Source organism: Vicugna pacos, chromosome 7 (genome assembly GCF_048564905.1).
Source record: "Vicugna pacos chromosome 7, VicPac4, whole genome shotgun sequence".
Classification (NCBI taxonomy): Eukaryota; Metazoa; Chordata; class Mammalia; order Artiodactyla; family Camelidae; genus Vicugna; species Vicugna pacos.
In genome coordinates, this window is record NC_132993.1 from 43,674,272 (window position 1) to 43,687,292 (window position 13,021).

Below are 13,021 nucleotides of genomic sequence, written 5' to 3' on the forward strand. Positions count from 1 at the left end.
ATGTTAAGTTTCTGTATTGCATAACATTTTTATGACACGTGTCTTCATTTGTTGGCTTTTTCTCTTTTACTTATCTCTGGACAAGGGTATACCAGATATCCTAGTCTCTATAATCTGAAATTGCTTACCTCTAGATTGGATTAGTGGCTTCTCTCTGGTTCATCTGACTAGAGGCTGCTCACATCCTCCTCTTAGAAGCTAACAGAACATCTGAAACATGGCCCATAGCATGTTTCTGAGAGTTTTGTTTAAAGTAGCTCTGCTGCCTGGTTGTCTTATTTCCAGATAATCTTAGCACAAGAAGATATCCTGCTCCTCAAAGCTTTTCCAAATTCAGTCTCTGTGATGCTGATTTTGTATCTCCAGACATAATCTCCCATTCCTTGTGCTTTTCCATCCCCGCTCATGTTCTACCTAAGAATTTTAGACCCAGACTAGAGGTAGAAAGCCTGGGCTTTAGATGAGATAGACCAAGTGAGTAGAGTGATTGAGTCTTTGTGCAGCAGGGGAGCCTCTTTCCTCCATCTGATCCTTGAAAATCCTGGGGTTTTTTTCCTGGGAAGTTTAAGGAAATCAGTTGTCCTGTATAGCTTTGATATTTTGCTTCCAACTACTTCCATTTTTAATAGTGAAAATTAAATCCTTTTGCAGTGTGTGTGGATCATTGACTAAAATTCCTGGAGCAGTTAAATTTGTATTGTGTGTGGGAGTGTGCACTGAGGGGGTGTGTTTCAGTGGGAAGATGGGAAAGATCTGGTGTGGTGTTACTAGCTCTTGTCTCACCATACCTACAATGCTCCCTTGCTTGTTTTATGCTCAGCATAAATTTGTTCAGTGAGTGAATGGATGACTTCGTTTTCTTTGAGAATTTTAGAAGAACCAACTGTGCTTAACCATTATTATTTTAATACCTTTTCCTCAATATTATTTTTCTAGTTAGGCATTTGGCATAATATGTTCTAGGAGTACCAGTTCCATAAAATATTCTGTGACGAAAAGGTTCCATGAAAAAATAATTTTGGGAAATGCTACATACTAAATTTCTCATAGAAATTCAGTCAATATATAAATATATTAAGGGCCTCAAGAATTCACAAAAAACCTAAATAAAAGATAATCGACTGGGCATTTATATTCATTATAGTAATTGAAATTCTAACTTTCGCTTCATCTTCCAACAGACAAACAACAGAAAGGTGAATTTGCAATAGATGGCTACAATATCAGAATGAATAACACTCTTAGGAAGGATGGAAAGAAAGATTGCTGTTTTGAAATCTCTGCTCCTGATAAACGTATCTATCAGGTTGGAGTTTTTATGTTGCTTTGAAATTAAGTTGATAAAATGTCCTGATTTCTTTTATAAAGACATTAACATTTTGTTAAAAAAAACTGTCACTGACATGTTAATAATAATAATAAATGCTGGTTTTTATACATTAAACATTCATGTAAGAGGAAATAAATTTTTTTAAAGAAAAATTTCAGATTAGTTCAAGTGATATCTTCTTGAAAGAGAACAAGTGAATATGTAATTTATCAATTACTTCACATGTTGCATTTTATATCTATTTTAATAGAACTGTGTGCTTTCTTAAAAGGATTACATGGCAGAAAGAGTAAAATTATCAGAAGAAAAATATCAGAGCATTAATGCATACTGTATTGCTTAGGGTTGTGAGAGAAAATGAAGGTAAAGGCACGTATCAGCTCTGCAATTCAAGAGCTATCAGCTAGCATCAATATGGAATGTATGTTTAATAAGTTTTAAATATCTGAGATTGCAGTTGAAAGCCAGTTAATTAAGTTGTCAGGTAGTGTGTTGGAATCTGACAAGAACATTTTTAAGAAAACTGTACCCAGCAGTCTAAAGAAATTCATGGGTGTCTTCTAATTGTCAAGGGCAAATTTTGTTCATCAGTTCTGTCTTTGACATTGATGAAGAGAAGCAGCTTTTTTTCCTGCACAGCTGCCAGCTGCTGATCAGAGTTTCAAATCCATCATCCACTGCTTCAATTACATAAATTTGTCAAAATTAACTGTACATTATAAGAAGCATCCTTGCAAGAAAAGTAGTACTAGACATGCAAAGAATTACAAATGGTCTTAAGGAAATGAAAAGAATGCAATATACCTTTCATTTCTACTGTGGTGATTCTTGTTGCTATTGTTTGTTTTTTATTAGTTCACAGCAGCTTCTCCCAAAGATGCTGAAGAATGGGTACAGCAGCTGAGATTTGTATTACAAGGTAAGAACAATCAATTGAACGAGTTATTGCAGTCTTTAAGTGCTGAATAACTGAAAGATGTGGATTTTCACATACGGAAGCTAATCGACTTCTGTGAAAAATGACCAAGGAAACCTGACTGGTATTAATACAGACCATTCACTTCAGATTAATAAAAGCATCTTTTCTACAAGTACCACTTGGAAACTTTGAAATTCACATATTTTTGCAACAATCAATTTTTTTTAAACATTTAAGTTAATGAGATAGCTTACAGCGATATTGTGACTTTAGGGCTGCACTGAGTTAGGAAATAGGGTTTTGAAAATCTCTTTTGCAGTCTTTGAAATTTTACTTCATGAAACATGTTTCATAGATATGGGGTCTGATGTCATTCCTGAGGATGACGATGAAAGAGGAGAACTGTATGATGATGTGGACCATTCTCTACCAATCAGCAGTTCACCAGCCAGCAGCCAGCCACTTGATGATGAAATTTATGAAGAACTTCCAGGTATTTATTTTCTGGTGATCCATTTAAGGATTTTAGGGCTTTTTTTTTTTTAATGTCATATATCATCAAGTTGACAACTTGAGAAGAAAATAGTGAGCTACTAAGAACAAGGACAAAGAAAATCTTCAGAACTCTGTATTTTACGAAGAGGGTTGTACTTGAGGTGTTTCAAGTGAGTGGATATACATGTATGAGAAGTGAATGGAATGTTAAAATGAAGCAGACACAGCCCTAATCTCATGGGACTTTTGGCTCATTAGCATTGTTTATGCTACATAATTTTTTAATTAAAAAATTGACTTGCCTTACAGTTTTTTCCACCAACTCACACATCATTTTTTATTTATACATCTTGGAACTTCCATTAACCAGAAGTTCTATGCACACCCCATATGTCAACAACTTCTGCCTCATATATTCCTCTTTGCTGTGGTGTATTACATTGTCTTGGAGGAATATTGTTGAGCTATAAACAAAGGCCTTTTGAAGCTTGAAGTCTTTTTGCTTGATATGTTATCACTGGTGTGAATAAGTTTTCTTATTCTACATTTTCAGGCATGATTTAGTGTTCATATGCCTCAGTATCTGTTATGTAAAATAAATTTAATTGTCTGTTAGCTGTTTGACTTACAGTCTTGAGGGTCAACCTGAAACAGAAAGGCAGGCATCTGGAACTTAAAATACTTAGAATATGAAAACATTACTAATACTCTAGGTGGAAATGAGGCTTTTCTGGCTATTAAAAATCAGCCATTAGAGAAGAAAAAGGGATTATAGGCAATATAAGTGATATTTAACTAACATCTCATGTAGAAAGGCTATTATTTTCCTAAAGAGCACAACTTAATGACAGTATAAACCTTTAAAACTGATTTTAAAATTCCTAAAATATTCAAAATTAACGTATAAATGTGATTTTTCAATAAAGTCAGTAGAGCATAATAACTAGCACGTGGAGTATACAGTCAAAAAGTTTAAATTCTGGCTGTACCATTTACTAGCTCAGTGACCTTAAAAGTCAATTTCTTCATCTATAAAATAAGGCTAATTTCATGAGGAGGTAGTGGTGGTAAATGAGGTGCTGTATCTAAAGCTCTCAGCACAGTGCTTGAATCATAGCAATTCCACAGTAAATTGTAACATCATCGTTATTGTTTTCATGATTATATCTGGTAAATTCTTGCAAGTGCTCGTATGCAGTTATAATGATGGTTTTCTAACCAAGTAAAAATGAATGAGTATAACGGTACTATAAATTCAAGATATTACAAAAATTACTCAAAACATGCATCTACATATTGTCTTTTACTACCCTAGAAGAAGATGATTAGTATAAAAGCATAATTTTGTGGCAAATGGTCATTTGTATATTTCTGTTATTTTAATAGAACTCTGTGTTTATGGCTCCTTCCTTTGTGATTTAGCCCAAGAAGTTGGCATCTGCCATGGCATCAGTTATCCTCAAGTAGGGAAGAATATTCTCTGCTTGTCTTCAGTCACACCATATCACTAATACAGTTATGTTAGTCTTTAAAATGTTCAGAAGAGCTTGTGAGAATGCACCCCGCTGTAAAATGGAGGAGGGTAGTACCTTTAAACATGATATCACTGTCATACACACCTCGTTCCTTTAAAACCCTGCAGTGAATGGGTTACATTACAATTGTTGAATTGACTGTTAATTAAGTTCTATGCTCCTTCAACTTGACCATCCTCTCCCTGCCCCTCAAATGAAAAATTGGTTAGGAATAAAGAGTTATAGCATAGTTACAGGATTTTCATAATAAAGATCCGAGCAAGACCTCTTATAAGTAGCTTGAAATCTTAAAAATATGAAACATCTTTTATTTTCTCTCACTACGATGTTGTTCTTCATCACTTTTTTTTTTAGCCTAGAGCCACAAAATTGTTGGAAATAAGCAGTTACTCTTGAAGTGGTCTTACTTCTTGCTGTAGTCCTGGAAGAAATCTAAGCTGCTCTGGGATTCCTCGCCCCTGCCTGGGATCCCAGTTGCTGAATAAAGTGATTGAGCTTGGTAGAGCCTGCAAGTGTGCCCCTGGGAAGGAAGCTGGTGTAGGCAGCTGTGAAATGTCTATTCTTTCTTCCCCAGTGTAACGGAGAGCCACTTCAGTGTCTGCACATTTCAAGTTTGCGAGTTTGAGCCAGCCGCTGCAGAGGGGATTCTTAGTGAAAGCCCTAAAGTTGGCTCTTAGAGTTAGAGGATTTGTTTGATGAAATATCTAAAACTAGAAAGGGAACTTTTATTCTTTCAAAAATGATCTCTCTTTCAGAAGAGTTAAGCTAATTACTTTCACTTCTGTGGAATATGAACATAATTTTGAGAGGAGGTTTAGAACAGTGGGAAAGCGGTGAACAAATTTACAAACTGTTGTTATCTTTCCAGTTCTGTGCAAAGAACTGGGTATATCTGAAATAGGACTGGTTAAATTCCCAGAATTAATTAATAGTATCATTTCAACACAATTTTCTGTTAATTATGCATAGTTGAAAACTAAGCCTTTCAGGTGAAAAATGAAGCCTAAAATGTGCTTGAAGAAAAATCTAAGTATTCCACATGTTACTTTAAATCACAGAGTTCTTTTTCTGAGAAAGTAAAGCTCTTACTTGAATAAATGTATTTTTTAAATGTGAAATAAACCTGCAGTGTTTAAGTCTCAAGAATAACAAGAAGAAAGCTTTGTTTAAAAAATTGTATTACACAATATCCCCTGAAAAATGTTTATAATTCTGTGAGAGTGCAAGTAGTTTCATTATAATTGTTTTTCAGTTAGAATACTCTAATTTTATTACAGCAGCTTCTCTTTAATTTCTTGTTCATTAATTTTTAACTAACTTCACAAAAGAATCAGAATAAACTTGTAAGATTTCTTTGCATTTAGGATATTTATTCATATGTACAGAGGAGTTGAGAGAATGCCAATTCTGAGGAATAATAAAGGCATTTGGCTTTTCTTCAAATATCCTAATACTTCGACATTTTTTATGTCTCAGTACCTATTAGCATAGGCCAGTCAGGTTTGCTTACATTGTGATATTACCATAGCATATTTATATTTGCCCAGCTAATAGTTTGATCAGAGTGTGTTAAACTACTTCATAACACAGTAGTGAGTTCATTTGGCTTAGCACACATTTCAGAAGTTATTGCTCATTTTTTTCTTTAGAAGTACAGAAGAATGTTTTTGTTTGAATTTAAATCTCGAAAGGGGAAAACAATACTTCGGACATTGCTGCAAAAGTCAACTCAGATTGCTTTTCCCTTCTAGTTACCATGTCAGTTGATTTTTTTCTATAATGTCAGGAAATTGTGCAGAAACAACACAACAAAAAGTTTTTTTTTTAAGATATAGACTCAGTAGAATCAGCTAGTAGCAAGAATGGTAACTGCCAGTTAGCCTGTTAAACCTGTAGATTCCAGGGGAATTGCATTTGAAATTTTTCCGGCAAGTGGGCTGGAGGAGAGAGGGTAGCGTAAAATAGGAAGACAAATTTCTAATCCCATTAACCTATTTTAAGTGTTAATTCATTCTTTTCTTTTATATTGTAATGATAGATCGAACTGTTCCAAGCCCATAAAGGGTGTTTTTATCCTTTGGTCATTCAATTACATTTCAAATTTATTCAGCCCAACTATCAAAAACTAAAATGGAATATAAAGTAAAATGCAGTATAAATTTTTTTCCATGAAACTATAATATATACATAAAAAAGAACAGTATTTGAGTACTTAAATTTGAAGCAATCTCCAGCAAGTGGATATGAAAGCCAACTTTATCAATAAGTGCTTACCCACCCACCTCCCAAATACATTTTAGCTGTATTTTCTTGCTGAGTAATTATCACTCATATTCCCAAATTAATAGCAAGATTATAGAGGCCCTTGAAGTCTGGTATTAACATAATTCCTGATTTCACCAAAAAATTTCTTCTCATTCTGTCTTTGGAATACAATGGAAAGATGCCAGTTGACTTTCATAGAATCACATATATTCAGCATTTTAATGTTAGTCCAGGCAGCCTCAGGCATTCCTTTTCCTTAAACTATAGTACTGAATTATAAAGTGTGGTGATTCAATCCCCAGTACCTCCTCTAAAAATAACCCCCCCCAAAAACAACAAAAACAAACAAAAAAATTAAAATTAAAGTGTGCTGATATGGTATCCTATTATGTGGTATGATGAACTAGAGTCAATTTTTTTGGATGGTTTCATCTCTGAACTATGCTGAGAATTATCTGGAGTTATAGAATATAAGGAAAACATCCATAAATTAGGGTCACTGCACACATCTAATTGTTTATATTTTTATTTTTCTGAATATAAATGTGATTTTAGTGTTCTTCATAATACGGCATGAAGCTTTGGAATGTAATTTTGTCTGTCATCTTGCTTTTCTCTCCTTTGCCATTGGCATTGCAAGCAAAGTCTTCTCATTACAAGAGATGGTTCAACACATACAAAACTCCAAATACCTGTGAGTGTGCAAAACATATATTCCTATTTGTAGAGAAATAAACTAGGCTGTTTTTGCAGCTTGGCATTACATCAGTGATTCTCAACCAGGGGAAATTTTGGACCCCAGATTTTTGGGAACCATTTAATGATTAAATGCCTGGAGGCATTTTTGGTTGACACAGCCTGTGTGTGTGTGGGGTGTGTGTGTGTGTGGGGGGGGTGTTTTACCGGAGATAGAGGCTAGGGATGCTGCTAAACAGTCTATAAAGCACAGGACAACCCCCTCAATAATTATCTGGCCCAGAATGTCAACAGTGCTAAGGTTGAAAAAGCTTGTCTTAGGAAAGTAATAGACAACTTTTGGTTTATCACCTTTTTATCTGTGTCTCTTGAGCTGTAAAACCTATGCTCCTTGTAAGAGTTTATTTTTATGGACAAAACACAGATTGGCTTATGTAAGTAAAACAAGATTACAGAGAATGGTTCTAAGTCATAAGGGGTTAGCTGGACTTGTCTGTCACAGTTTCCTTCAAGGGACTGAACTTCTGTCAGTCTTAGAGAAATAAGAAAACCATGAACAATTTAAAAAAGGGGGAAGCAATTTCTCTATTTTCATGAGATGCAATCTGTGAAGGGAGAGTCTTTTTTGAGATTGTAAATAATGTGTCTTTATTGTGTAGACACTTGGCTTATATTATTCTAATAGGGTTGCTCACTTGAGACTGAAGTGAAGGACCTGTAGGCGAGGGCATTGGATCTTAAAGGCAGTCAGGCCACCTAGGACAATGCAAGGCCAACCAATACCAGGGACACCTGGAATTCGACAGGTGGCTTTAAGAGGAGAGGAAGTCCAATAATGGAATTTCTCTCCCTTTTGGGGCCTGGACTTGGAGGAGATTAATGGGCTTGAGGTGGCAAGAGACGTGGTCTCTGCTCCTGGACCAGCAGGGAGTCCCTGAGGCTGCCCTGCTGGGGGATGAGTGGAGATGAGCTTACCTGAGGGCGCTTCACAACAAACCACATCAGGTGGTTCTTTAATATTCTCTGTACATTTCCCTTTTGCTATTGCTGAGTCTTATTTTTTAAATCTTTACTTACAAACAATATATACTCCCTGGAAAAAAACCTTAAAAATATTGCTGATGGGCATAAAATTTAAATGTAGAAGTCATTCACCTTCTATCCTAAGGAAACATTGTTAACAGTGTGATTCACGTCTTTTGTCTTTTTTTTTCACCCTGTTTCCAAATATACAATGCATATAAAACTTAAAAAAAAGAGATTCTTCTTTTCATTTGCTTTCTTGTGCCTTTTAATTCTTTTCCTTTCCTTTTCTTCCTACTTCCTTATTACCTTCTTCCTTTTCTCATTTTATTTCCTCCCTTCCCTTTCGCATTTCCATCCTTTCTTTTCTTCCTTGCAGATATTCCTGAGCACCTGTTATATGGGGGGGGCCGTGTACCTAGGTGCTGGGAATCCCTCTGCCATTCTTACACAGGCCTTAAATGGGTGTAGCTACGCCTTCCCTTTCTGGCCCAAGCCCCTTGACTTACAACTACACCCTTAATTCCCCATGTTTATTATTCCCTGTATTATATTCATGACTGATGAGTTTGTTATCTTTGCTTTTCTGTTATATGAATCCCATCTTCCAGCAGATAGTGTCAGAACTATCGTGACATCTCTCAAGCCATCTTCCATTTCCCCTCCTCCTCTCCATCTGCCTGGCTCCATCCACTCCCTGCCCCATACACACAGAATACCTTTCTCTGTATCTGTAACCAGTAAATTGTTGTGGTTGGGAGCAAGGACTTTGGAGGCAAGCACACATTTGAGTTCCAGCTCTGTTCCTCACTGTGTACTTCAGCCAAAAGAAAAGTGAACATAGAGGTACTGTAGAGAATACAAGAAACAATAGTGAACATAGAAATAGGTAAAATATGTCAGTAACTTTAATTAACTATTGGTTATTTTTAAATGAGCTTTTATTTTTAATTTAAAAAGAGAGGTTAAACTAAGCTAGCAATTTAAAAAACTAGCTAGGGCAAGATGGAGATGCAGAGTAAAAAAGTATGCTGAGTATTGTCTTATTCAGGAGGGAGGAGAAGAGAAATATGGAGGAACTACAGTCTTTATGAGGAAATGTATGTTAAAATTTCAGAGTAAATTCTAAATAAATAGGAATGCAATCTTGGGTTCCCAAAGCAGCAGTAGGGAAATAAAAAGTGATCACAGAAAAAATTGTAAATCCAAATGAAAGCAGGAGAAAAGAAAAAGGAGCAAAGAGAATATATGGTAAAAATAAGCCCAAATATAAAAATAATTACAATAAATGTAATTTGATTAAAATAATTATTAAAAGATAGAAATTATCACATTGAATTAAAAAAAATATCTAGCAACATTTTTAGAGGAGATATTCCTGAAACAAAACCAACATAGAATTTTTCAAATAAGGGAATGAAAATAAATATACAGGCCTATTCAAAGAAAGCTGCTATAGCAGTGTTAACATTGGGTAATAAAGAATATAAAGCATAAAGCGCTAATAAGACTACAAAATGACAATATGTAACAATAGTAAAAGATGATATTATTAAGTTTAAATGTATCTTTCTACATAACTTTGAATTCTATAAAGCAAAAATTTCTAAGACAAATCTGACCTACTCACTTACTTAATGTGGGCAATTTTAAAATACTGTTTTTAGAAACTGGTAGACAAAGGGGGCAAAAAGTTAGTAACTATATGGAAAATGTGAGCCCCTAAAATTAATAAACTTGATCTAATCTATCTAAAAAGATACAAAAAGATATATGTTCTTTTCAGTACACATAGAATATTCATGGAAATTGACTATCATATATAAGTTTACAATTGAAATCTCAACACATTTCAATGAATCTGTATTATACAGACTATGTTCTTTAAATAAAATGAAATTTAATAAGAAACCAGCACTAAAAAGATAGTTTAAAATACCCAAGCCTCTGTGTTTGCAGGCTGAAGAGTAAATTTCTGAACAGCTCATGAGTTAAAAGAGGAAATCACAAAGGAAATTGCAAAATATATAGTTCTGAAAGGCAATGGAAATAGTACAAATAAAAACTTGTGGCATGGTGCTTTAAACCGTATTTACAAGGATATGGAGATGAATAAGACAAAGGAGAGAATTAATCCCCAATGAACTGGGATGAAAACAATTTAGAAAAAAAGACTGTAAAATAAATACATTTACAATGATTAAAGAGAGAAAGGAAAGAATAGAAACGTTAACAAGAGAAAAGGACCCTATGGAAAAGGGACTGATTTCTTTTTTAAAGAACCAAATAAAATTACTAGAAATGATTGATGGTTTGGAGTATTTAACCACCAAATTCTAAATTTTCAGACTCACATATTTATGTTTATATTGCCTAGGGAACCATTAGAATGCATACTAAAAATTATGAACCAGAAGCAAATGTCAACCATTCTAGTCAGACTAAAATACTAACATTTATAAAGGAAGAAGAAAAATTACACTAATGGGGCTGGGCTGTTAAGATCTTTCTGTGACCCTTAGATGAAGAATCCTAGAACTGTGCCAGAAGGTCAGATATTCACAGCATAGGTATCGTATCTGTACATAACTGAGTACTTTATGTTTAAGTGCCAAGAAATGGCAACAATTAGTTTCAAAGCATAGCTTCTCACCACCTTGGTATCAGACTTTTTAACTGGAGCCTTCATTCTGCAGATGTGATTTGCCTCCCATGTAAAGTATAAACAGATCAGAGCCTGCTTTTGTTTTTAATTCCTCCATGCTTTCGTAAGATGGAATATAATGAAGTTTGTAGTAACTTCTCAAAGAGTTATTTGCCTCTTTAGGTCCCCGAAAAAAAAAAAAACATACACGTACACATACACTGTAAACCTCTATGAACAGACACATCTATAGAGACAGACTACAGCAGGAGAGTATCAGGCTTCACTATTTTTGCAGATAGGTCAGCTGGGAATATCAACTTCCTAAGAGTCCTTAGCTGTTTACTTTAAAGCAATGATTAATAAGAATGTACAGGTTCAACAAAACGTCAGTGATAAATACAAGCACTTTTCATATCTGGCCTCAGCACATGCTGCAGTTGAGCAAATGCAAAACCTTCAACAAAGTGGGGGAAAAAAATCCAGTCTGGCTTAATTAAGCTCAAGTGAAATTTGACCTTGATTTTGTTTCAAACAAAACCTTCTTCTATAGATTTGTTCCTCTTTATTAGAACTTCATTAGAATTCTTACCAAAAATGACAACTCTTCATACCTACTTATCGATTAGCCCCTTTGTTCCCTATTACAGGAGTTGAGATGGGACAGAAAATTTGTTCTCATAGACAAATAAGGAAATTCAGCTGCACAGTGGCACTTTGGAGCTCTCTTTGGAACCAGATTCCAGATCTCCTGCCTCCTGGTGTAGGCCTCTTTCCACATTCCTGATTGTAGTTCGGGGAGCTACAGCTTAATTCTGCTTCTTTCTCCTTAGCATAAGAATTCTTGGGAGAGCCCTCTTTGGTCCCCGTCTCCACTGACTCTTCCCCGCTCACTCCTTAACCCCTGGCAATTTGCTCTTCTCTCCTTATCCCTCACCTAAAACAGCTCCCTCGGAGTCACTAGTCTCTCCCAGTCTTCAGTCTCTGTCCTCAAATTCATTACTGGAAATTTTGTTTTACTGGACACCCCTTTCTTTTGGAAACTGTCTCCTCCTTTGGCCTTTCCCATTTTGTTTTATTGCTAAATATAATATTTATAAATAAGCACCTTGGCCTTGTTTTAGATTTCCTCATTTCCTGATCGTGCTGATTTTTTCAAATTGTTAACCTTTTACCCTTTATTTCTTTAATAGTAGAGCTTTTTGTTTCTGCTTTATCTTTTCTTAACTTATCATCATATGTTCTGATTATTATGCGTTTGATTTTGATTGAACAAATATTTTTTGAAAGCCCATGATGTGCTAGATTCTGTTCTAGCTGTTGGAAGTTTAGGCATAAAATGCAGACCCGGTCTCTAGTAAGATAATTACAGAAAGTAGTAAATGATATGAAGATATGTGGATGATGTGAAAAGAGCAACTATTTATACTGTATAGTCAAGAAAGAGGTGACATTTAAACTGAAACCTCTCGGATAAAACCTTTAGTAAATGCCAAAACTCAAAACGAAGCACCTTCTAGGCACAGGAAGCACCAAGTGCAAAGGGTCTGAGGCTGGAGAATGCTGAGGTGTTAAAGGAACCAGAAAGGAGGGCCACAGTAGAGTATTGTCATATCCTCCACCATTCTGGGCATTAACACTTTTATCAGGAATAGCTCATCCGATGTTAAGAGACAACATATATAAAAGAATTCAAAACCTCCTTTATAAGCTGAGTAATACTTTTTTATTTAATGAGGAAAATATTTTCAAGAAAAACAATTCAAAAGTTTCTTAATGTGTATCTTTCTAATGCTTCAAAATGTTAAATAGCTCTCCAGTGCCTGTAGGATAAAGCCCAAACTCCTTACTTTGACATTCAAAGGTCTTCCACAGACTGAAACATTCTAGCTCACTCCCTATTACACTGCACCAGCTCTCCAATTGCATCAAACTGACTTTTACTCTTCATTCTCCCCAGACACCCTGTACTGTCCAGCCTCACAGTTTTGTTCATATACTTCATCTATACAAAATACTCTCCTCTTAGTTCAGCTTCTAACCAGCTCCTCCCCACTTTCCAGACCCAGATCAAATCCTGTCTCCCCAGAAAGCATCTCCTACCCATCCCAGCA

General features: G+C 35.2%; 1 protein-coding gene across 3 annotated transcripts in view; it reads left to right on the forward strand.

Annotated features, from left to right (window-relative positions):
- Window positions 1–13,021, forward strand: part of SKAP2 (src kinase associated phosphoprotein 2) — a 150,510-nt gene that overhangs the window by 97,525 nt on the left and 39,964 nt on the right. For all 3 annotated transcript variants that reach the window (XM_072964798.1, XM_072964797.1, XM_072964799.1), the window contains exons 7-9: window positions 1,182–1,306; window positions 2,186–2,249; window positions 2,605–2,742. In XM_072964798.1, the coding sequence (XP_072820899.1) occupies window positions 1,182–1,306; window positions 2,186–2,249; window positions 2,605–2,742 (327 nt within the window). The remainder of the gene's footprint in view (window positions 1–1,181; window positions 1,307–2,185; window positions 2,250–2,604; window positions 2,743–13,021) is intronic.